General features: G+C 46.5%; 1 protein-coding gene across 3 annotated transcripts in view; it reads left to right on the top strand.

Annotated features, from left to right (window-relative positions):
• Positions 1-23096, top strand: part of NTRK3 (neurotrophic receptor tyrosine kinase 3) — a 211941-nt gene that overhangs the window by 50453 nt on the left and 138392 nt on the right. For all 3 annotated transcript variants that reach the window (XM_069867254.1, XM_069867255.1, XM_069867256.1), the window contains exons 4-10: positions 4433-4501; positions 11514-11671; positions 13958-14100; positions 15203-15344; positions 17493-17789; positions 21200-21223; positions 22082-22152. In XM_069867254.1, coding sequence (XP_069723355.1) covers positions 4433-4501; positions 11514-11671; positions 13958-14100; positions 15203-15344; positions 17493-17789; positions 21200-21223; positions 22082-22152 — 904 coding nt within the window. The remainder of the gene's footprint in view (positions 1-4432; positions 4502-11513; positions 11672-13957; positions 14101-15202; positions 15345-17492; positions 17790-21199; positions 21224-22081; positions 22153-23096) is intronic.

Below are 23096 nucleotides of genomic sequence, written 5' to 3' on the forward strand. Positions count from 1 at the left end.
CTCTTGCACTGAAGTCCACTTGTGGAGACCACGTAGCTCAGAACAATGCCTGCAAGAGAGCTTGCCAGACACAGCCCGTGCCCTCCTGAAACACAGGAGAAGGATGGATGGAGGGAGAGAGCAAGAACTAGGACTTCGCTGTGACTCAGTGATAATGTCCTACCCTTGAGGCGTGTGGGATTGCTGATGGGGATATGGGGTAATGAGCCACCTGCAAAGCAGGAGGCTTAGGAGAGTGGCTGCTGTGGTAGGAGGAGAGCAGAGTGGTGTTGAGCCTGAGTCATGAGTGGGTTGGGTGTCTGCTGCCCTGGACCTGGTCCAGGTGAGCTCAATCCAACCCCCTCTCCCTGCCCAGTTCCTTTGCCTCCTGTTCTGGAGGCAAAAAGAACCCTGGCAGCTGTTTCTAAAGACTGTCTGTGTGGAAAATAATATCTTGTGAGTGATGGAGAAAATGTCCTGTAGCAAAGAAGCACTTTGAGTGTGTTCCAGGAGCACTGATGGCAGGTCTGTCCTGAGAGAGAGACAGGCTCCTCTTTGCTGCTGTGAAATATGCATGGAAGGCGTTTTGCTTCTCTCCTGCTGTGTTTCCTCGATGTGTGATGTGCTGTATTTTATTACAGGTGGAGCTGATGCATGAGCTGTTACAAAGGTTGTCTGGCACACTTCGCTACAGGACTGCTTCCACTTTCCTATAACTCTGCCAAATTTTAATTGCTTAGGCTGAAGTTTTCTGTGTTGGGTGTCTGTTCCTGGCTGTGTTCTTTTTTTGTTTGTTTTGAATTATTTCTTTCTAGTTTCAAATAAAAACTGGCTCAGATGTTTGAGGTGGTTGATGGAGGTGGGGGAGAACTGGCTGTTTTGCTCAAGCTTCTCTCCCGCTGTATTTCCTTGATGCGTGGTGTGCTGTGGTGGTGCTCCTGTTACAGAGCACCTGCACCCTCCTTTTGTGGAGGGGAAGAAACTTTGTCAAAGGGTAGATTTTCCTTGGAAAACTTGATTTTGCTCTGGGATGTCTCCTTACAGAGGCAGAATGGCTCTTGATCCACTTGGAGGGAAGAAATTTTGTAAAGTATGTTTGGGAGCAGACAGGGGAAAGACCAGGAGTGGCAGCTCTTGTTAGGAAACTGGAGTTGGGATGGGAGGATGTAAAAGTAGAGAAGGTCATAGGAAATTTGTGCATGAATAGGGATACTGGGGCTAAGAAGTATTTGGAAGTGGCTGGAGAGGAATAGGTAGTGTGATATAGTCTGCTGGGGAAAAACAGCCAGATGGGGAGGAAAGCAAACAGGTCAGGGAGGAGAGACCTGGCACTGCCCAGCCACTGGCACAGGAGGAAAAGGAGTGTTCTGGTCACTGCAAATGTTGGGGATTTGGAGGTGACAACAGACGTTCAGCCTTGGAAACAGTGGCAGGAAGGCAGAACAGCAGCTGGAGCTGGGAGAGGACTAGTCCTGGCTAAGAAGCCTTTGATTTTTCCCTGATCCTTCCCATTTATGCTCTGTTAAATACTGGGAAACTCTGTGTACACAGCCAAGGTTCAAGCATGAACCTTGCAAGGGGGACCTTGTAGGTGCTGAACAGGAGTTGGTGCTGGAGCTCAGAGCTCCACCCGTGGGGCTGTAATTTGTGTGCACGTGCTGCGATACAGTCTCTGATTATACAATTGCACACTATCTCCTGGGAAACTCGCCCCAACCAGCACGCAGGATGGATCTGTTCTGGGGGGAAATCACTGCTGTGCGGTGAGGTTTTTCTGTAGGAGTGCTCTGTCTTTTGTGGCAGAAGTTAGCAGAAGTACTCTTTGCGTGTGGAAACCCAATCCTGGCATCTCTGATCTTTGAGTGTTTTGTGACCAAACTGGTGTATTTTCGGTGCGTGTTTATGTGTACAGCCCCTTTATGTCTCTGTGCTGAGATCAGCGACCTTTGCAAGGGTCCATTGGAAGGCCCTTTCTGATGATTTAAAGTGTCCGGGAAGTGTGTTTAAAACAACAAACACGTTCCTCCCTGTGTATGTCCTGGTTGATCTGAAATGGAGCTGCTGGTGCGTGTCCCCCTGACCAGCCCTGCAGAAGTTGATGGTCAGATCAGATTGGATGCCAGCTTTGCCCTTTGAGAGTAGAGTCTCCTGTCAGATGTGTGCAAGTGAAGACCCATCTCCTCTTTGCCTAATACTTGCTGTGGTTTGTTGACTGGGGGAGGGAGGAGGTGGTAGTAGTTGGTTTCCAGGGACTGCAGGAGACGAGAAGCGGAGCACATCTGCCTGGCAAAGCTCCCTGCATTAGTGAGGATGTTTCCTTTCTCCATCTCTCTGTGTCCTAAATTGTAATAACACGATCATGCTATTTTTGATGCCCCTATTTGCGTGGAAAGCCTGTTGTTTTTTCTCTTCTCTTTCAGAATCCAATTTTCTCTTGACATTTCTGCCTAATGTAGCAAAACATGACCTTTGAGAAAGGACATTCCAGCAAGATTCACTCCCTCCTCTGCATCTCTGCCTCTCTCCCACATCTTGCTGTCTCTCATGCATCCCCCTCTAAGCATCCTTCTTCTCCCTGGATTGGGGGAGGGATTTTACTGTCTTGCTTTTCAGTAGCAGCGAGCTGCTCCTTCCCCTCCTACTTCTCATCTGTCTTTGCAAAGTTTCCAGGTGCTCAGTGCTCCAGGGTGGGTAAAAGAGGGAGCTTCACAATATTTTCCCCACCCACCACCCCAGCCCCCGCTTAGCTTCACCTGCTATTTTTGCCACCTTTGTAAACTTTATCAGAGACTGGAAGTGGTTTGTCTACAGCCATTGGAATGCTGGATTCTCAGTCATGTCCAATGAGGTACCTGTGGTTTGCCATGGTTTCCACAGCAGGATAGTCTGATGTGAAGCAGAATTTAATGATGCAGCTCTGTGCCATTCTGGCATTCAGGCTCATTCTTCTGCCAGGCTGACAGTGAGCCTTTGGGATGGTGGTTTGCTTTGTGAGCTGCAGCAGCTTCCCCACTCATAGACTGCAGGGTTTGGGGCTTTGCAGCTTTGCTTTGTGGTAGATGGGACAGATCCATTCCTGCGTCAGTCCCTGAGCAGCTGGGCTGTTCTCTCTCTGTATTTGTCCAGCGTGTGTTTCCCTAGCATAAGGCAAATTATTCTTTCATCCCAAATCCTCGTGCGTCAAACATATAGTGGCAGAAGCCGCTCTGGGATTTGCTGCCTTAGTTTTATCTTATTTCTGCAGATCGGATGGGGATGATGGGCTGAGCCAGCCATGACTGGGCTGTCTACTATCACCTCTGTACCACCTTGTCCTGTGTCCCCTCTCTGGTCAGCTGAGGGTTTAAGAATGTCTGGGTGGTTCATGCTGCTGTGGCCCTTCACCACCCTTCCCAGCAGGCAAACCGGGCTGTGGCAGGAGGGTGCCTGCAGCCTCATACTAAGCTTCCCTTCCTGCTTGCAGACCACCTAGGGTCATGGTGGGGAGGGAGGTGGTGGAGATAGGGCGGGATTCAGCAAAGGATATGAGGTAGCACCTCCTGTGTTTTCTGGAGGCCAGTAAAGATATGGGAGGATTTGGGTTTCTGCCAGAGCTTGAGACCATGCATCCCTCTGCTCTCCCCATGGGCTGGTTCCTTGTCTGGTAGCTCTCAGGCTGGCCAGGCGTTCCCAGGAAGGCAGTCCACTACAGAAATCATTTCATTACCATCTTCACAACTTATTAGAAACTTGGTGCTTTTATCTTTCTGCTTAGTCTGCTCCAAACACATTTCTTCCTCTTGTTTTTAGTACTTAAGTTGCTTTTACACTCTTTCACCCTTTCTGGCTTTCAGCTGAAGAGGTGATGTCTGTTGGGTTGCAAAGCTCTCTCCCAAGTAGATGAGATTTATGTTTTTGCAAGTTTGGGCAGACGGAGAGAGGGATGGGGAGCTGTTAGCTGCAGTGGTGGTGGTACCCCTGGGTGCAAACAACACGCAGCCGTACTGGGACACTGAGTGCACAGCTACTGCAGATCATATAATGACACCTTGGGTAATCATCATGCTGTCATTTGAACCTGACTGTTCCCATTTTTAACACAATGTTTGTACTTAATTTTTTTTGTTCAAGGTGTGAAATTAGACTTGTTCTTTCTGCTTATGGTTGGTTGAGCTCCAGATTCACGGGCAAGAATTGGACACATCTTGCTCTGTTTTGATTTTTTTTTTTTTCTTTAGCATGACAGCACTATAGAAACAATATTCCCCCTTGGAAAAAAATAAGTAAAATGAGAAACTTCCGTTTGTGTTAATCCTCATTAAAATCTGTCATTATGAAATCCAAACTTGGGTCCTAAACTATTTGACAGCCTCCCAGCAGAGAAGGACAATGAGCTCTGCAGAGGCAACAGGACCATGTGCAGGAGGAATTATTTACCGTGAATTCTATTTTTTTTTTCCTTGTTAATTTTCAGAGACCTCTCTGGGAACCGGCTCACCACTCTGTCATGGCAACTCTTCCAGACCCTGCGACTCTTTGAACTGTAAGTCCCACCCTGGAGGTATTTCCTGGGAAAAGAGGGGAGGCTAAGAGGAGGAATAATTTCCAAATAAAGCTATTTTGAAGCCTGTGAATAATTACCTCAAACTCCAGTGGGCAGTGCTGTCCTTGGGAGGGTTTCCTGGGTACGGAAGCACCAAAGCAGAACTGCTTGTCTTTTAACTTTGCAGCAGCTGGCTAATTAATGTCGGGATGATGAACAAGTCATGCTTGGGGTAGTACACGGTTGACTAACTTGAGGAACACATTAAGAAATACTTACTAAGCCAGATTTTCAGTGAATCCTCTGAAATACTCATCTGTTGCATCTATTTTTCTTTAGCTTATGGACATGCTTTATAAGACACCCTTGCTTTTTAGGCTAATGACTCCCATACTCTCTGGCAATCGAAGCACCTCCCAGCTCCTGTGTGGGAGATGAGGTAGTCTCTCTCCTGGGGCACTGGTGGCCTTCAGCCTGCTGAATTATTGATAGAGCATTCAGTGCAGTGCTTGAAGAATAAGTGGACATGAAATCAATGGAGCATTGCCCTGATGACCTGTTTTGTTGAATTTTAGAAATAGTTGTTTGGTGGATATAAAAAAATATATATATGTAGGATTTGTCCCAAAGGATCCTGGGAAGCTCCATTCATCCTCACTGATGATCAATAGAGCTGTAAGCTAGAAGTGACTTATGAAAGAATAAAGACAGTCTTTCAAGTGGGAGTAAGTGTGTTATCACCAGTGTTACTGCAGTGTATTTTATTTCTGTCAAATTTTTAAATGAAAAATACTAATAGTGATATTAGAAAATAGAGGAAACGCCCTTCTGATGGGGAATCTGGCTTACAGAGTTAAAATGCTGAATTTGGAGTTTGTCTCCTTGCTGATTACAGCTCTAAATATTTTTCAAGCCTGGCTCAGGTTTCAAGTTTAATAGCATGAGTCATTTGTATTCTTAGACCTTTACTTATTGTCATTGCACCGTCTGGCAAAACTCAGATTGATGGTTGTTACCCAAGAGAGACCCAAGACTGAAGGAGCAAATGGGGCTGCAGTCCTGAGCCAGAGACGCTGGCAGGGCCTGGGGTAATGGTGAGCCTGCAGATTAATGGGGATACTTCCAACAGGGCTCGTTTTTTATATGGTTTTGTTTCATTTGGTCATATTGTGTTTCTTCAGGCATGCCCCAGGTCTGCCAGCCCAAGTCAGGCTCAGAAGACCAATACAATCCACAAAGGGAACTGAGGTGCTGCTACTGATAGAAATTTGGGAGGCTGTGGGTCTCGTTAGTAGGAAAAGGAAGGGGTGGGAAAGCAGCACTGATGTGATCCGTGATGTCCTGTGGGGAGGCTTGGCATCACATGGTGCTGGGAGCCTCTGCTGAACATCTCCTGCTACTGTTCTGTGAAAGAGGTCTTGGCAAACCACGCTCCAGTGATCAATTTAGACCTGCAAATGTGCATGCCTACAGGGTCTGGCTTGTTGTTGGCTGTCCTGGAGTAAGATCCTGGTCAAATTTTTATTTTGAGGCATTGCTTTATCACTGGTTCTTCCTGGCAAATTTTCTCTTGTCACTAAGGATCACCCATCCACATATGAGCACAGGTAGAGCGGTACCAGACTAACATGATGATGCTGTTCCCCAAAGTATGACTGGATAGGGATATTTTAGCTGATACTCACTGGGACGTTGGTATTAATGAAGCAGGGACATTTTCCTGCAGTGTTCTCCCAGGGCCATGGAAAATTTCCTGATGAACTTTGGATTTGTGTGAGAGAACGCAGTTTGGATGTGTAGCCTGAGCTATAAGCTCTGAATAAATAATTCACATAAAGGTGTTGGGAATTAAGGTAAGGAGATACATTATCTGCTGCAGGGTGGTCATGGTCCAAAGACAAGGTTGCAACCTGTTGATGAGGAAAAGTAGATCCCCAAGATGGGGAGAAATCGGTAATAGATGTGCAAAAGTGGGAAATGTACTTTTTTAGAAATGCAGAGGATGGATGAGTAGAAGGCAGTTTTTGGCACACTTTGCTCCAAGGAGGCTTCCAGAATCTGGGAGGGAGACAGAATACGTGGCCCACATAAAGTGAGTGTGAAGCACTGGTGAAAGCTAGAAAAGGGAGTTGCAGACTGACATTAGCCAAGTATTTGAGGTTGAGCCAACGCTTTCTGGAAAGGAAGAAAGTGGTGAGCAATAGAGACCAATGCAGAGGCAGCAAGCCTGAGGAAGGCAGGCTGAGCAGCAGCACTTGTGCATAGTTGTGGAGAAGCCAGGAGACCTCGGGGATGCGTAGGTGCTGGCAGGGGTCTGCACTTCTCAAGAGAGTTAGATCTGTGAGGAGGGTTGCTGGGATGAGCAGGTATGGGTGTGCAGTGGTTCACCAGAGGCACCCTATAGAGTTCCAGTGTCCTGATGTTTCTGGGGAATTGTGGATCTGGAGGGAGGATAGTCATCGGAGGCAAAACCATGATTTGCAACAAGGCAGCTCAGAGCTGTGGAGCGTGTGAGGAAGTGACAGGAGGATTGTCTCCATGAGAGTGTTGGGAGGAGAGGAACTACAACTGACACGACATGGAGATTGCCACAGAACATGAGATGTGACAAAGCCACTCACAGTGAACACAGAGGAGGAAAGAGCAGAGGACTAATGGGAAGATCATGCCACACTATGCGAGCAGGCAGGTGGATGGGAGCTTAAGGCTCGAAACAGCTGCTTGGCTGCATTCAAGGCATCACAAGCTCGGGAAGATGGTATTGCTTTGCAGCAGAGTCTCTTGTTCAACAGAGCTGAGCTTTCCCCCTGCTGACTTGCTGAAGAAAGGATGGCAAAAATGAGGCTCACTTCCAGAGAATATTATCTTCCTCCTCCTGGCCAGAAACAAGGTTTGGAATGGTTTCCAGTAACTCCAGCCTTAATTCCCACAACACGGACTGACCTTGACCAACAGGGCTCAAGCTAATGTGCGCACAGCCCTCCTAAGTCTGAAGCTGAGCATGCACAGGGAAGTATCTGACACATGCAACAGCTCATAAACATTAGACTTAGAGCTTTTCTTATCCAGAAGTCACAGCTGGTTTGCTCTGTCATGTCCTTGGCTTCCTTTGTCATGTCCTCAGAGAGCTCAGGGCTGACATTTCAAGAAATTTCTTCCCAGAAAGACCTAAGACTCTGGATTCAATTACATCTTTGGTTGTATAAAACCTTGCAGTCCTGAACATCTTAACGCTCCGCTTGGCCTGTTGGCATTTCTAATACAAGCGCTCCCTGCCAGCCTGCCCCGCAGTAGATTTCTGCCATGCCTACAGCAAGAGACTTTGAGGGGATGGGACACAGCAGCATCTCTGTTAATGTTATGAGTCCAACTTCACATTGTCTGTGCCTCTAGCTTAAAAACATTGCCGCCAACAGTCACACTAATAGAGTTGTAGCTAGACAGTGAGTACTTGCCTGCTCTCTGCATTAGCTAATCCAGCCCTCAGACACCACGTGTCGCTCTCAGAGTTCTTCCCTTTTTATCCCATCCCTTTCTGGCAGGGGTTTGGAAATAACAGTTCTTGCTGGACTGCCAAGAGAAGCCCTGGTTCTGGGAAATAAATAGAAGTGAAAAACAAAAATAGGTTTTGTCTTCTTTCTGCTGGATGCGCTTTTGTTCTCAAGCTAAGGGAAGTGGCCTCAGTCCTGAGGCAGGACAGTATTTTAATTGCAAGTGTATGAAACCTTAGCAGCAGTTTATGTGAATCAAAACAGACAGGAGAAGTGTGTCAAAGCTCCTTGCTGCTGCTCTTTAGCTGCAGACAACTTTATTTTAGCTGGTGAGTGGGGGGGCATGGGACAGGGTGTGTGTCTCGTTTAACTGCAAACCCTGCTCTGTGTGTGTGTGTGTGAAGTTCTGTCTGCCCCACTACGTACTGGGATTCTTGTGGCATCCCTCTCCTGCACTGATCCACCCTGGTGTAGGCTCTCCAGGCAGTTTTGGGAGGTGATGGGTACAGCTTTATGCAGGAAGCAGAGCTGAGATCAGCCAGGTACTTGTAACATCCCTCTCTCTAAAGAGTTGACTTGGTGCCTGCGTGGCTCTAGGGTTTCAGCTCTGTCATTGTCCCCTTGAATGACAGTGCAGTGCATGATTGTCACCATTTTCCTCCATCCCAAACACAAGCCCTGCAGTGTGCCTGCTTCATGAAGAGGCTGTGCCTGGAGCACCCCATGCTGTAAGCCTGTGCTTTGCCTGGGGCTGGCAAATGGCTCTCACTCACGTGCAGGTTCAGTCTCTTTTTGGGCCAACTCCTCCTTGCAGAGAGCAGCTCTGCTTGTGCAGAGAGAGCCCAGCTTTCTCGTGGCTGTGATACTTGCTATTTCTCACAGGCATTTTCTGTTTTAATGAGGCGTTCAGAAGGTGTGGGAGTGTGCACAGTTCCTGAGTGCCTATAACCAAATGATGCTTTGGCAACATTTCCAGGCTGAGGCTATGTGTGAAAATGCCCTTTGGGTTTACTCGTCCTCTCTGGAGTAAGCTGTGCCGGATATGTCTCACCCATTTAGCATGTGACTGCAATGAAGACCTCTTGGCTGCCCCATCATGCCTTTTAGTGCCAGTTTTTGTCCTTCCTGGTGTGATGGGAGACATCTCCACAGCGCTTGGCAATGCCTTCTGGCTAGACAGTGGGTTTTGGCCGAAGGGCACTTTGTGTTTGCTGAGGTACTTTTTCCCCCTTGAAAAAAAGGGAAACAGAGGGATGTAGGCAGTGGGGATGTGTGAAAGAAGTCATGGGAGGAAGAGTTGGAAGGAGCTGCAGATCCTCGTGATCCCTGCAAGCCCTGAGGTTGGGGCACTGATGGGGTCTGAAGGGAGGGTTGGATGTTCAGGTTTTTGGAAAGCTGGCTGGCCTGGCAGGGCAGGCACCAAGCAAGGAGGCAGGGCATCTCCCATGTGTCAAGAGTGCTTTTGCAATGCATGTTAGAGAAAACGGTTGCACGCATCTGCGCCCCTTTGTACCCATGGTGCCATGCTAGGTGCCATTGGCACTTGGCATGTCCAGCTGGTGATGGGAGTTAATTTGTGCAAAAATCCCTATGGGAGTCTTGATTAGAATGAGTTGCATAGCTGATGTTGGGGCAAGTTGTGGGCAAGTTCTGCCGTGAAGCATACTGCTGCTATATTATTCATGGGCCTTCATGAATTAACAATGGACTTGGGAAGGCTGCAGTTGTACGTACAGAGCTGCCCTTAAGTGCTAGGACAGCAGCTCACCCAGGCAGCCTCGTTTTGCGAGGATATTTGCAACAGAGCAGAATTTCTCCCCTGTTGCCTCTGAGCTCCCCCAGCTTCCTGCCAGATCCCACCATACAACTACTGGTACTTGGTCTTCTGTTAGCTATGCCCACAGCTCTTACCCATGTGGCATCCCACGTGCTGCTGGTAACAGTGACGTTAGGAGAATCCCGAGCAGAATGTTGATTTGTGGCCACATTGAAGAGGGTGCAAAGCTCTGTGAGAGGCACTGGTAGTACCTGTTGTAGCATGGAGGTAATGCCTCATCATTTGAATCCCACCAAATCGCTACACTAATCTGCTCTGGTCTGTTAAATTTAGTCCTTTGGCCTTTAAGTTGCTTGTCTGAGCCTTGTACCTGTCTTAAAAAGATTTATGTGTTTTTGACAGGAAAGGAATGAACTGATGAAAAGCCACAGAATGAAGTTTAACTCAGTGTTTGTTCGGGAAAAAAAAAATCAGATGGTATCTCGTTCTATGAGAACATTCAAAGCAGCATCATTAGGGTTCAGGTTTAACACACATGGGTGCTACCAGAAGATCTCTTCTCCTCCTTTTGCAGTACTGTATTGACAAAACAGCAGCTGTGCATGTGTGAAAGGTTGTTTCCAAATTCTGTAAGTTGATGGAATTAATTTTGTAAAGGAAGCATGAATTTTGCAGTAACACATGGAACAGACCAGCAAAACAACTTCCCCCTCTATGACAGAGAGGTCGAGATTTCATATGAAGCAATGGTTTGACCTTTAGGGATGCCCCTGTGCTTTGGGATGACTGAGCTCACTTTTCTGCAGTCCTGGCTCTTCTGCTCCGTACTTGCTTTTGCTTCACAGTTATATGGGCAGAAATTCTGTATCAGTCTGTCTCCTGTTTTCCTCAAGTAATTGTTGCAACTCATGCTGGTTACTCAGTCTGTCCTGGCTGAGCACTGGGCTTTCCTCCCTACTGGGACCTGCCCTCCTCACATCTCTACAGAGAGCTACAGGGCTTTAAAAATGTAAATGAAATGGTTAATAGGTTGGAAAATCAATTATAATAAACATTCCTGGTATATAAACTATACGTAAGTATGTTTCAAGTGAACTTCACATTAAAGACAGTGCTTTTTTTCCATTTCTCCTGGCCCAGGTCAGCAGGGTCTCAGTGCAGTGCTGTTTGATTTGATTAAAATGCATGATACCCTGTGCATTAGCTTGTGTCCTGGGTCACCAGGAGCTGTGTTTGTACAAGGTACTTGAGAGAAGAGCTGCCAGCTTCACTGAGTGCTTGTGGGGGCTGGAAGTGTGCTTTGCCCAGCAGGCTCTTGGACCCCACTGAATTGGGATTTGAAGATGTGCATCAATATTTTAGGGTAGTGGGGATCTGCCTGCTCCTTTGCTGAGGGATGAATGTTTTGGGTGTCTGGATGGCTGTGGAACTGAGCTGCAGATGTGCAGATCTTGTGGTGAAAGACATTGCATGTATCCACATGCTGCCCTGGGAGATGTATAACCTTGTGTGCGTGTGTGAAGGAGACTATGTGAATGCATGAACGCGTAACCTTGATCTCCGGAGCTGGGAGAGACATAAACAGTGTGTACCAGAAGACCACGGGCAAAAAATGCAGTGGAGATTCTCCACTAGCCTTGTGCCTGCATGATGGCTATTCTCCTTGGGGAACCTGGAGCCAGGCGATGACCCTAGTCATCCTTCCCCACCCCACTGTCCTTTCTCGCACTTTCTCTGCCCATAGGAGACTAGAGAGGAACCTTTTCAACTGCAGCTGTGATATCCGCTGGATCCAGCTCTGGCAGGAGAAGGGTGAAGCAAATCTGCAGTACCAGGATCTCCACTGTATGAATATGGATGCAGCCATCATCCCTTTGCAGGAGATGAACATCACCCAGTGTGGTAAGGACTCATAGGGCCTGAGCATGAAGAGGGAGGCCAGGAGGGTGTGAGGGAGGACTCCTGCCCTATAGGGCACCCCTTGCTCAACCATTTGCTTGGAGAATCCCACCACATGGTCAAGAACAGGACAGTAGAAGTTGATTGAGGGTAGTCAGTGGATTAAAAATAGAATATCTGGGTAAATGTGGGGCTGTTGGTTCTGTATGTGTGAAAGTATCTGCTGATTTGAGGCATTTCCTGCACTGTAATGCTGTTTCTTTGCAGAGTGTCTGTGTTGAGTCTATGTCTTGTCTTAAAAAGGGGTATGTTTTGTGTTGTGCTTCCTCTGTCTAACAAATCCAAGAAACAGCACATTGTTAAAAGACACTGCTACTGTATCTTTCATTACTCTTAGGTAATGTACATCTCTATTAATTTTCTTTTCTTTTTCGAATTCAAAGCCCGTCTCTGTAGGGAAGAGACAGGAGTGACTTTATATCTTTTTCTGTGTCCTGCTGCTGTTTAAAAGAGTCCAGTGGCCCCAGGAGCAGTGTGAAGCACCTTTAATAGTTGTTCCTTTTTCCTTCACCTTATTCACACATCAGCTGTCTGTCTGGTGTCAGTTTTTGCTCTGCTGTTGCTATTACTAGAAAGCATCCCTTGCAGAGGAAGGAGAAGGAGGTGTACCTTCAACAGAACAATTAAACTGTCTATACCCAAGCAGCTGTCAAACTCACAGTCTGAAGAAAGGAGGAAAACCATAGGTCTTCTTTTTCCTTCTGACTGTTGTCTTCTGTTCTAGGAATTTAGGTCTTGTAGTGGTAGTAGACAAATGGCACGCACGTTTGGATTTGCATGATTTTTTTCTTTTTTAAGCTCATAAGGTTCCTTTATTAACCTCTGGAAATTGGCCAAAGTGTGCCTGCTTGTAGATGAAATAAAAAGATTTGAGAGACTACTGTAATTTCCTTCTCTAATGGGAAGAATAATCTGCAAGGATTAGAGGGAAAAAAATCTTTAGGGAGGGGAGGAGAAGGTGATTCCAATGAATAGTGTTATTAGACTTGATGGGATAGCAGGGTGCTGATTTAGGAACACAAATGTGCTGGTGTGCAGGGTCAGCACCTTCTCTTGACCTTCCCTGGAAGAGAAAAGAGCCACATTATTCTATTTACCTCCAGAGGAGAGGTTATCTGTTCACGTATTAAGGAGATTCAAAGGATGTTGTAATGCCACCCTATTTGTCTTTGCCTTTTGGTTCTGAGGGCTGGTGTGGCTTGATGTGGCCGCGTTTCCTACTAGCTTAATCTGGTGAGACCATACGTGTCACTCCCATATCCCTCTACTGATTCCTGCTGCCCCAGCAGGGCCACCTGTGCAACTTCAGGCCTCAGTTGCTGCCTCCTTTCATCTGGCACCCCTCCAAATCAGTGCAATATTACTTCCTTCCTGATATCCCTCCTTGATGGCAATGCCAGGATGGATATCCCCATCTGTGGTTCTGGATCAGTGTGATGGATGCTGCTGTCCTGTGATGGGAGATGACCACTGATCAGTCTCCCCTTGCCCTGCCTTCCCAGTTTGTCTCTGCTCTGCATGAGCCCAGAAAGCCTTCCTCGTGCAAGAAGGCTCTTTGCCCTTCTTCTTGCAACCAACACTATCTTGTTTTTTGTTGCAAGGATGTTTGATGCCTGTGACAGCAAGTAAGGAAGCGGCGTAAATCAGGGCCACCGTAAATCAGTGTTTCTCTCTGCTACCACCAAGGAAGAACAAGGGCACCTTTTATTAGGAGAGCTGCAGTTAATATGAGGACACATCCTTGGTCATCTTCTCTTGATTGTTATAAATCAGAGGGACACTCTTCCTGCCTGGAGCGCTGGGTGTGCTGTGCCTTGTCTCTGGAGGTAGGAACTCTTTGGATCCTCTCCCAGCACACACAGCTTTTCTGTTCCAGGTGACTGCCCTCAAGAGCACCTGCTGTGGGAGTAGGAGAGATGAGGAAGCGTTTTTTTTTTTTGTGAAGGGAAGATCAGCCAGAACTGGACACCCAACTTTTGGATTCGAGTGTGATGGGAGGGTCTGTTCAGCTGGCATGTCTCCAGTGTCCATAATTTCCCTTGTCTACTTGCCTCATCCTTCCCTTAGTAGGGCAATGCCATGCTGTTGCCTCCTACTACTAATCCCAGGGTGCTGGAGGCTGATTTTGGGAAACAGCTTGGCAAGACCTGGGTCTACATGTGTGCACCCTGCAGCTGGCGTAGCAAATGCTGCTCCGCACCTGAGTGCCTCGGTGTCTGGCTTTCCTAGACCTACCTGAGATCAGCGTGAGCCACGTGAACTTGACGGTTCGGGAAGGGGAGAATGCAGTCATCACCTGCAATGGCTCAGGTTCGCCGCTGCCTGACGTTGACTGGACAGTAGCCGATCTCCACTCCATCAACACGCACCAGGTAGGGGCCACGAGACCAGTTCTACACTTGCCCGATGTGACAAAAAGATCCCCAGGTCTATGCGTGCAGGGCAGAGGGTCAGGTAGGTGGTGGAGACTGCCGTGAGAAATGTAAAAGGGTTGTATCCAAAGGGAAATGGGGGCCATACTGTATCCACATGAGCAACTAGGAGTTACTTGAAGGCAACAAAACCTTTCTTCTGTAAGGCTGGAAGGTAAAGATAGCTTCATATCTCAGTGCTCCCCAATTAACTTATGTCTTCTGTAATCATAGAATCACCAAGTTGGAAAAGACCCACTGGAGCATTGAGTCCAACCATTCCTATCAAACACTATACCCTCATTCCCCTCAGCACCTTGTCCACTCGTCCCTTAAACGCCTCCAGGGAAGGTGACTCAACACCCTACCTGGGCAGCCTGTTCCAGTGCCCAATTACCCTTTCCGTGAAAAATTTTTTCCTAAATTTTTTCCTAATGTTCAGCCTCAACCTCCCCTGGTGGAGCTTGAGACCATTCCCTCTCATTCTGTCCCCTGTCACTTGGGAGAAGAGGCCAGCACCCTCCTCTCCACAGCTTCCTTTTAGGTAGTTGTAGAGAGCAATGAGGTCTCCCCTCAGCCTCCTCTTCTCCAGGCTAAATAATCCCCAGCTCTCTCAGCCGCTCCTCTTAAGGGCTATTCTCCAGGTGCCCCCTCACCCACTTCGTTGCTCTTCTCTGGACTCGCTCCAGAGCCTCGACATCCTTCTTGTGGTGAGGGGCCCAGAACTGAACACAGGATTCGAGGAGCGGTCTCACCACTGCTGAGTAAAATGAAACAAGCTGTCTTACAGAGGCGTCTGCAATAGCTGTAGCTGAAATAGCCAAGCTTTTCTCGAGGCAAGCCATGTTTAGCAGTGCAGGACTACAATGCTGCATCTCTCCCCCTCTCAGTAGGTATTCCTATGAGAAACACTTCCCCTCACCCAGATCCTAGTTGTCCTTGGGTTCTGGAGACCTCACACCTTACGTGGAAGCTGGGATCTTCAGATTCTGGTGGCGGGAGTGGGGAGGAGAGAAGCCAACAGACACTGACTTCTGTCTGTATTTCATTCTGGGATTTGTAGACCAACCTCAACTGGACGAATGTTCATGCCATCAATTTGACCTTGGTGAACGTCACCAGTGAGGACAATGGGTTCCTACTTACCTGCATCGCTGAGAACGTGGTGGGGATGAGCAATGCCAGTGTGCTGCTCACCGTCTACTGTAAGTAGCAGTGGAGAGACCTTGACCATACTGAGGCTTGGAGGGCTGCCCTGGGTACCGTGTGTATGCGTAGTCACTTGCTACCTGTGACACACCAGTTATGTGAGTGAGGATTAGGAGCTGAGCACAGTGGGGAAAAGGTGGATCCTCACACAGCTCTCTTAAGGGTCAGTATCTTTCCTGTTGCTTCCAATAATGCAGAAATGAGCCCTACAGCCGGGGAGGAGCAGCAGTGCCACACAGGTGGTGGACAGATCTCCACTCATCTCTTAGAAGATCCAGCAGAGTAAGGGAAAACAATAGAGATGCTAAAACTCTGTTTACAAACACAGAGTTGCTCAACCTGGTGCAATACGTGTTGTTAAATGTCAGCTCTACTAAAGCCAGGGTGAATCTTGCTGCTGAATTCAGGGATACTGGTGCTTTCTCCCAGATCTGTTCCTACAAAGTTAAACGGCAAACAGCGTGTAAATGTGCACATGTCAAATTTCAACTGTTCACTTTTACTTGCAAATACTAAACTTTCTCTGTGCTTTCTAATATAACTTAACACAAATCTGACCTTAAGAGGAAGTTTACACAGCTTTGCACTTTCAAGTAGCTGAGATTTACTATATGTTGCTGGGTCTGTAATATTTGCCCTTACTCGATAGTTTGAAAATCTGTCCCCCCACCTTCAACCCTGCTGGGCAGAGTGGAGACTCATTTTCTGAGTCTGGGAGAGCTCATGTGCGTTGCACATCCAGTGCAGTGCAGAGGTCACTGCAAAGACGAGGTCACAGGGGACTGGAAAAAGGGAGCAGATGCTCTACTGCTTTCATCTTCCTCCCAGTAAGTATTATTGATGAGTTGAAGGTGGTTTTTGCACTGCATTTTAACATCTTTTCCCCAACACCTTAAACAGCACCATGCCAATGCCTATTTTCACCCGTGTAATCCTCTAAGCTGTTGACAATTTCTGCTACCTCTGCTCTTGTTGCCCGGATCCATCACTCGGACTGTAATTTCACACTGAAAAGATCTGGGTTTGTGCATGTGTAGGTGGCTGCCTGTTTTGAATCCTCCTTGCCAGGAAGATGTGAGCAAGCCACATGCAGATCTAGGCTTGCGAGCAAAACATGGTAGCTGGGGCATGGCTTTGTAGTTCAGGGTGGCTGGATACTGGTGGGAAAATTATGCTCAGCTCCAAGCAGCTTTGCACCTTTTTCTCTTCTACCACCTTCACTCCCTGAAAAATTCACGGCCTTTTTTCCAAAAGATGGGTCAAAGTTGGTGCATTTTATTTATTCCTTGTGGATGCTCCGTGTATTTTCTTTGAAGCTGGATGGTATCGGGAAAAGGAGACTTACAGGGAAGACCTACATCTTTTTGTGTCCTTTGTCTTTGAACAGAACTTTGTTCTTCTAGTTCAGACCTTACCAGCCTTGGGGTTTGGGACCTTACATGTAGGCGTTGTAAATTGAGTTTCAGAAGTGATGGCAGAGCAGCATTTGAATTCTTGGGGTGTCCCAGGGGGAAGACGATGCATATGCAATAAATTGCAGGTGGAGTCTCCGCTTTTCTTTTCCCTTTCCCACTCTAGTCCCTTTAATTAAAACACCCCTGGAGAGTGTTTGGTGGGTGAGAACTCCTTTGGGGTATACAGGCAGTCAAAACCCCCAAGGACAGGCAGCCACTGAGGGATGTTTTCTTCCACAGCTATGCGATCCAAAACTGCTCAGTGCGACTGGAGAGGCCCCAAGGGGGACCTTGCACGTGTGTAATGTAACAGTGCTATATTGCAGTGCCCTCCTTAACGGGGATAGGCAGCCTTCACATGATCCCTTGAGGGAAGGAGAGCAGCAGTAAGCTTGTAGACAGGGCAACCCAAAGCTTAATTGTTTCTGGGATGGTGAAAGGACCATCCTAGTTAATTTGTACCCCTTATCCACAAGCTCAAGAGAACAGACTATGGTTCAGATCCTCCTTCTTGGGAGTGTGGCATGATTCCTTTGACTTAGTGCTGCTTCTTTGCAGACATCCATGGGAAGAATAGAGGGAACAAGTGATTTTGGAGGTTCTGTGTTCAATAACTTTAATTTCCATGGTGGACAGAGACATTATGTGGGTGGAAGTGTGCTGTGAGCCTACCATGTTTCTCTCTGCTAGATCCCCCTCGCATCCTAACCCTGGAGGAGCCAGTGCTACACCTGGAGCACTGCATTGCATTTGCAGTGCATGGGAACCCAGCTCCCACTCTTCACTGGCTGCACAACGGCCAGGTCCTCCGGGAGACAGAGATCATCCACATGGAGTTTTACCAACAAGGGGAAGTATCTGAGGGTTGCCTGCTCTTCAACAAACCCACCCACTACAACAATGGCAACTACACGATTGTGGCTACCAACCAGCTGGGCTCAGCCAACCAAACCATCAAAGGACACTTCCTTGAAAAGCCCTTTCCAGGTAGGACATTCAGTTCATCTCATTAGGGTTGCTTCTAATCAAAAGGTCTTACTGTGGTCTCACCAGTAATCCTTGCACCTGGAGAAGGCCTGGACAACCCAAGCTGGCCTTTGTCTGAGCAGTGAGTTGGAGGACATGACCTCTGGAGGCCTCTTCAGATCAGTTATGATTCATGTACTCAAATGTGCTTTGGTGTCATAGCAACTCTTTAATGCAGAGAGACTATCCGGTTTAGATATTTTTGTGTAGTGCATTCTGTAGTGTTGGGTTTTTTTAAGATCTTTAGGGGTTTCAGTGAGAATAGGATAAAAGTGTGGTCAATTATTTTCGATTTCCTTCGGAGTGACTCAAAGAGGTTGCCCCATTTTTTGAGAGAAAGTGTTCTTCTATTTGATTGGTAGTTATAAACTAAAGAAAGGAAAGCTCTTCAAGGCGATGCAGCTATTCCTTTTTTTTTTCTTCTAGCTTGCATTTGTGAAATGATTATAGCTTGATGCAACAGTGTCAGGATTGTTTTCTTTCTAAATATGGCATGTGCAATTCCAGGATGACAGGTCTACAAAGATGCGACAGCTCAATTAGTCGCTTAGCATCAGTTTGCTGGGATTTCTCAACTGATTGTTTGGAATTCCCTGTTGTACTCCCTTGTGATTCAGGGCTTAACTGTGGGGAAAAAGAAAAAAAAAACCAAAAAAGCATGTGAAGACATGAAGGTTCAGCTCTGGAGAGTGTAGTAGAGACTTCTGCGGTGACCTGTCTGCTCTGTAGGAGCATGGAGGGTCTTGGTCTGCTCTCTGTCATTGTAACACTATGCAAGCCATCACGGAGTTAAGATCTGCGCTTGCTGCTGCCTTCAGGAATGGTTCCATGAGAAAGTAGCAGCTCTAAATTGGCCCCTACAGCCCAAGAAATTCCAGCAAAATAGGGCGTTTACTAAATATAGAAAAATACCAATGGTACTCTCATTTATTATTTATATCACACCATATATGTACATAGACTTTTCCTGCAGGTCAAACATTGTAAATGCAATCCCAGATCTCCACCTCAAAGATCTGACAATTGAACAAACGAGCTGATATGGATGGGAGTGGAAAATATACATTCAGGCTTCAAGGATGATGCCGTGTTTGGCTATCTGACCTATTTCTGTTTTCTGCTGTCAGGGCAGAAGAGCAGCTTATCAAATGTGTGTGGGTGTGGAGAGGCGTAGGTTTGCAATCTCGGCTTTGTCAGGTCCCACCTTTGTGACTCAATTTCCTCATCTGTGAAATGGGGATGGATCTTAAGTAGGTGCTGGACCTCTGGAAAAGGGGTCAGATCTGCTGCTCTGGAGAGCTGATTTTGGAAATGGATCCGAGCTGTGCCGTGGGAAGGTACATTGATGTTTGAAGAGCCACTTGTGTCAAAGGCTCTGGGAGAAGCCATTTGTGTGAAATATATCTAAGATAGTGCCCCTGTGAGTGCATCTTCACCCACGCCTTTTATGTGTTTTCGGTGTGGAGCAGTTGCAGACCCTGAATCATCTCTCAGCAGGAACTGACCCATTTCTTTTATTTCTTCTGATCCAAACTCCAAAGCTGTTCCTCTCCATGGCAGACCCTGTCAACCCAATGCAGGATGTAATTTACTTTTCTTGAAATTTGTTGTGCCGTCCACTGCCACAGCTGACATTAACACTCAGTGCAGTGTTTCCACATTTGAAGGTAGATTCCTCCACAAAATGCTCACAAATTGAAGGTTCCCCAGTGGTTCATTCAAGAAGCTTATTGCCTTCAGCTGTGCACACGTGCAAGGGTTTTGCTGTCACTACTGTGGATGAGATTATTAGTTTTAATTAATTAATGAAAGCGTAGTGACTGGGAAAATTCCTATCAGCTTTGAAAAGGACCTGTCACCATGTTTTTTTTTAGAAATCGCTGGTCTACAATCTCTTGTTGATGCTGTGCCAGATTGCACCTTTCTCCTCTCAACTTGGAAAGCACAGTTAGATGGGAGATGGGAGATATGCCCCATGCTATGTCCTGTTTCTCTGCAAAGTTGTAGCTCTAGGAGCCAGGACAGATTTGTGTCGTCTCCTAATAAAAATCTCATTGCATGTTGTCATTGACATCTTTACCATAGGCTACCATCTCCTTCTTCAATCCACAAAGGTTAATGTACCTACCTTCCCGTCTTGATGAGTGTTCAGTTCTTTGGGAACTTCTCGCAGAATTCAAGTTGGCTGAAATTTGTTGGCTACATTTTATACTATGAAAAATAGGGTTCAGTGGGAAAAAATATTGTGGGTTTCTATTGAATTTGTTTCATCCAGCAGAGAAAAATGGAAAGGGAAAATGTAGAAGCAGCGAGAGTTTTATGACTAGTCTCTGTCTGCTTTAATAGGGAAAAAAAGTCTCCAAATGAAATACTACTTTTTTTTAAATTTTTTTTTTCTCCCTCGTGCTAGAAAGAGCCAAGGAAAGTTACTCTTCTGCTTGACTTGAAAGAAAAATATTTTTTCAGGTTTTCCCCCTGCTTTGGAAAGCAGTGTTTGTCACATGGGGGTTGTTTAACGCTTCCCTTCCAAACCTCACCCATACTTCAGTGTGAACGTTTCAGCGACCTTCCAGGAGCCCTCTGCCAGCAAAGCTGTGTAAACTCCAGTTAATATAGGGCTCAGTTTCTTACATGGGCGAGTGAATTGAAAGCTGATGTTGTTCTCATGCTATGTAAACTGAGTGTTGCTGGGAGCTTTAGACCTCACTGTCTGGGGCCTCGACCGCCTTTGGAGCTGAAGGATCTTTACTGAATAGACTGGAGCAGTCAAGAGGCTGAAAACAAGGATTGGTGCAGCTGTTTTGGGCAAGGAGCAGCTGTTTTGGGCAAAGGACAGCTAAAGCCTCCACGTGTGATTCAGATGCTATTAACTTTCAAGAGTGGCTCAGTAAACCATTGAGGGAGACCAGAAGAGGTCTTTAGCCCCCTGCCCCGGTGTCGACTGTCCTTTCTGGGAACTGTCCTCATCCCCATAGGATTTTATCCCTGGGCAAAATCTTTTTCTCTCCCTTCCCCTTCATCCTGCTGAACCTGACTGTTACGCTTAGCTCGGCTGCTGAAACCGGGCTTTTTTAACAACCATTCAAAAGTCTCAGTGTAGGGTGCTGCTTGTTGTTCTCTGTTTTGGCGGTAGCATCCCTCTCCTGTTTCAACCCCACACAGTTACCCCTGTGCTCTCCATCCTGACCTCCAGCATGCCCTGCTGGCACATGTGCAGCAATTCCCAGCTACCATTGCCCATACAGGATGAAATATGAAATGTTTTGTTTTCCTGGGCTCTATGGAGTGTATCTGAGGTGGGCTGGGAATGAAACCATTCTCCCTTTGCTATGCTGCTAACTCTGTTGCTTCTCTTTTTGTCCTTTCCACAGAGAGTACGGACAACTTTGTCTCAAGTAAGTGTCTCCTTGCCCTTCACATGCTGTGGGTGTTTTGGTTTTGTGGTTCCCCCTGCCCCTTTGGCTTATGTGCTCCTAGGAGAAAAATCAGGAAGCCAGAAGCGGGTTGGTGGAGGCTACACAAAGCCCTGGTGTCTCCATATATGAGCAAGATGGCTGGAGAGCTTTTGATCAGCTGAGCAATCTCTAGAACCCAGGAGGTGTTCATTTCTATCTAGTACCATCCTGAAGAACATCTTGTAGTGGAAACGACAGACTTTGAGGTCTTAAATGGCAGGGATGGGCATAAATATCACTGAAACTCTAACTGGTTGCTTGTGGTGTAGCAGAAGGGGACTTAACTAGATGCAGGCTGGTCTGTCCCCAAAGCAGCTGTGTGGCGCATTTACAACATGCTCTCTAACGTGGATTGGGATGAAAAGTAGGACTCAACTTCTGTTGTTTTCTCAACAGATTCTTCCTCTCCCTCCCCTCCCAAGCTCCCATCCAAGTAACCGTTTCTTTGGATCAAGTTCTGCTGGAGTTGATCTTGTCCTACTTAGCACAGTAGATTTCTGAAAACTCTAGAAGATGGCACAGCAGTGGAGGCCACCCACCCTAGGACACTAGGCACCCAAATGTTTCTCATTTGTAAGGCTGGAGTGACATCAGCATTGTCCTGGTCTGTGTTTTCTTTGGTGATGTGTGCAGGGAACTCTGAGGGTTGATTTTGATGCCTTGTGAAATAGAAAGCTGCACTCTGTTAGTGTGAACTGGTCTCATTAGGTTAGGCACTGCCACTGGGGATGTGCTGGTGCCTTAGGAGTAACCTGAGAGACATGTTGACATCTCCTCTCTTGGATGTTTTGGTTTCAGTCGGTGATTATGAAGTGAGTCCCACCCCACCAATCACTGTGACCCACAAACCAGAGGAGGACACTTTTGGGGTGAGTCTCCTCCTCTTCTTTACAGAACTGTTTTGCATGCATTTCTTGTTATTGATAACTTCATATTTACATTCTTGTGCTGTTTTGAGATGTTTGCAAGGAAAGTCTCTTCCTTTATGACTCAAGACAACAATGAGAAGGCTTTGTGGCTTGTGTCAGGCAAGTCAAATACTGACATGAACCATCTGATCCTCTTGGGTCTGCAGTGTGGAACTAGGGAGGCCTTTGAAAATAAGGCATCCTGTGAAGTTGCTGCTGACAGGGTCAAAAATTCTCCCTCTAAAAAAGTAGCACCCAGAGAACAAACAAACAGGCAATTGTGTATTTCACACTATTATTGAGCTGTTAAGTTTAGCCCTGTGAGAGACTCAGATTTAGCTTCGTTCAGTTTTGTCAATGACAGTTTGCCCTCTCTACTGCTCTGCAGGGCATGCCAAAAACAAAAAAAAGGAAAGAAAGCACACAGCTTGTCAGATCTCAACATTGTCTGTCTTCTGCAGAATCCCAATAGAAAACAAAAAAAAATTATGTATAAGTATTGAGGAGAAAAAATTAGCATGGTACACAATTGCTCTAATTCTGTGAAAGTTTCAAGATTTTGAAACCCACTAGGTATTAAGAGAATGGACAAAACTCAATCTGCCTTGGTTTCATTTCTCATCCAACTAAGTATCTCCTATAGCTGAAGTGAAAGCTTTGAACAGTGAGACTGGAGTAATAATGTGCACTGATTATTAAATAGAAAGCAGAGAAAACAAGCTGGAGGATGAAAATAGAGTGTGGTAAAATAAAAAATTTAAAAATATTGTAGCTAATATATCAAGGGCAGGGAAAAGGGCTGCAAAATGAAATTACTTTTTCTTGGTTAAATGATGTATTTTCTACTATAGCAGAATGCAGTTTTGTAGAAGGAAGTGAAGCCTAAATGCATCACAAGACCCAGT

Source organism: Phaenicophaeus curvirostris, chromosome 12, assembly GCF_032191515.1.
Source record: "Phaenicophaeus curvirostris isolate KB17595 chromosome 12, BPBGC_Pcur_1.0, whole genome shotgun sequence".
Classification (NCBI taxonomy): Eukaryota; Metazoa; Chordata; class Aves; order Cuculiformes; family Cuculidae; genus Phaenicophaeus; species Phaenicophaeus curvirostris.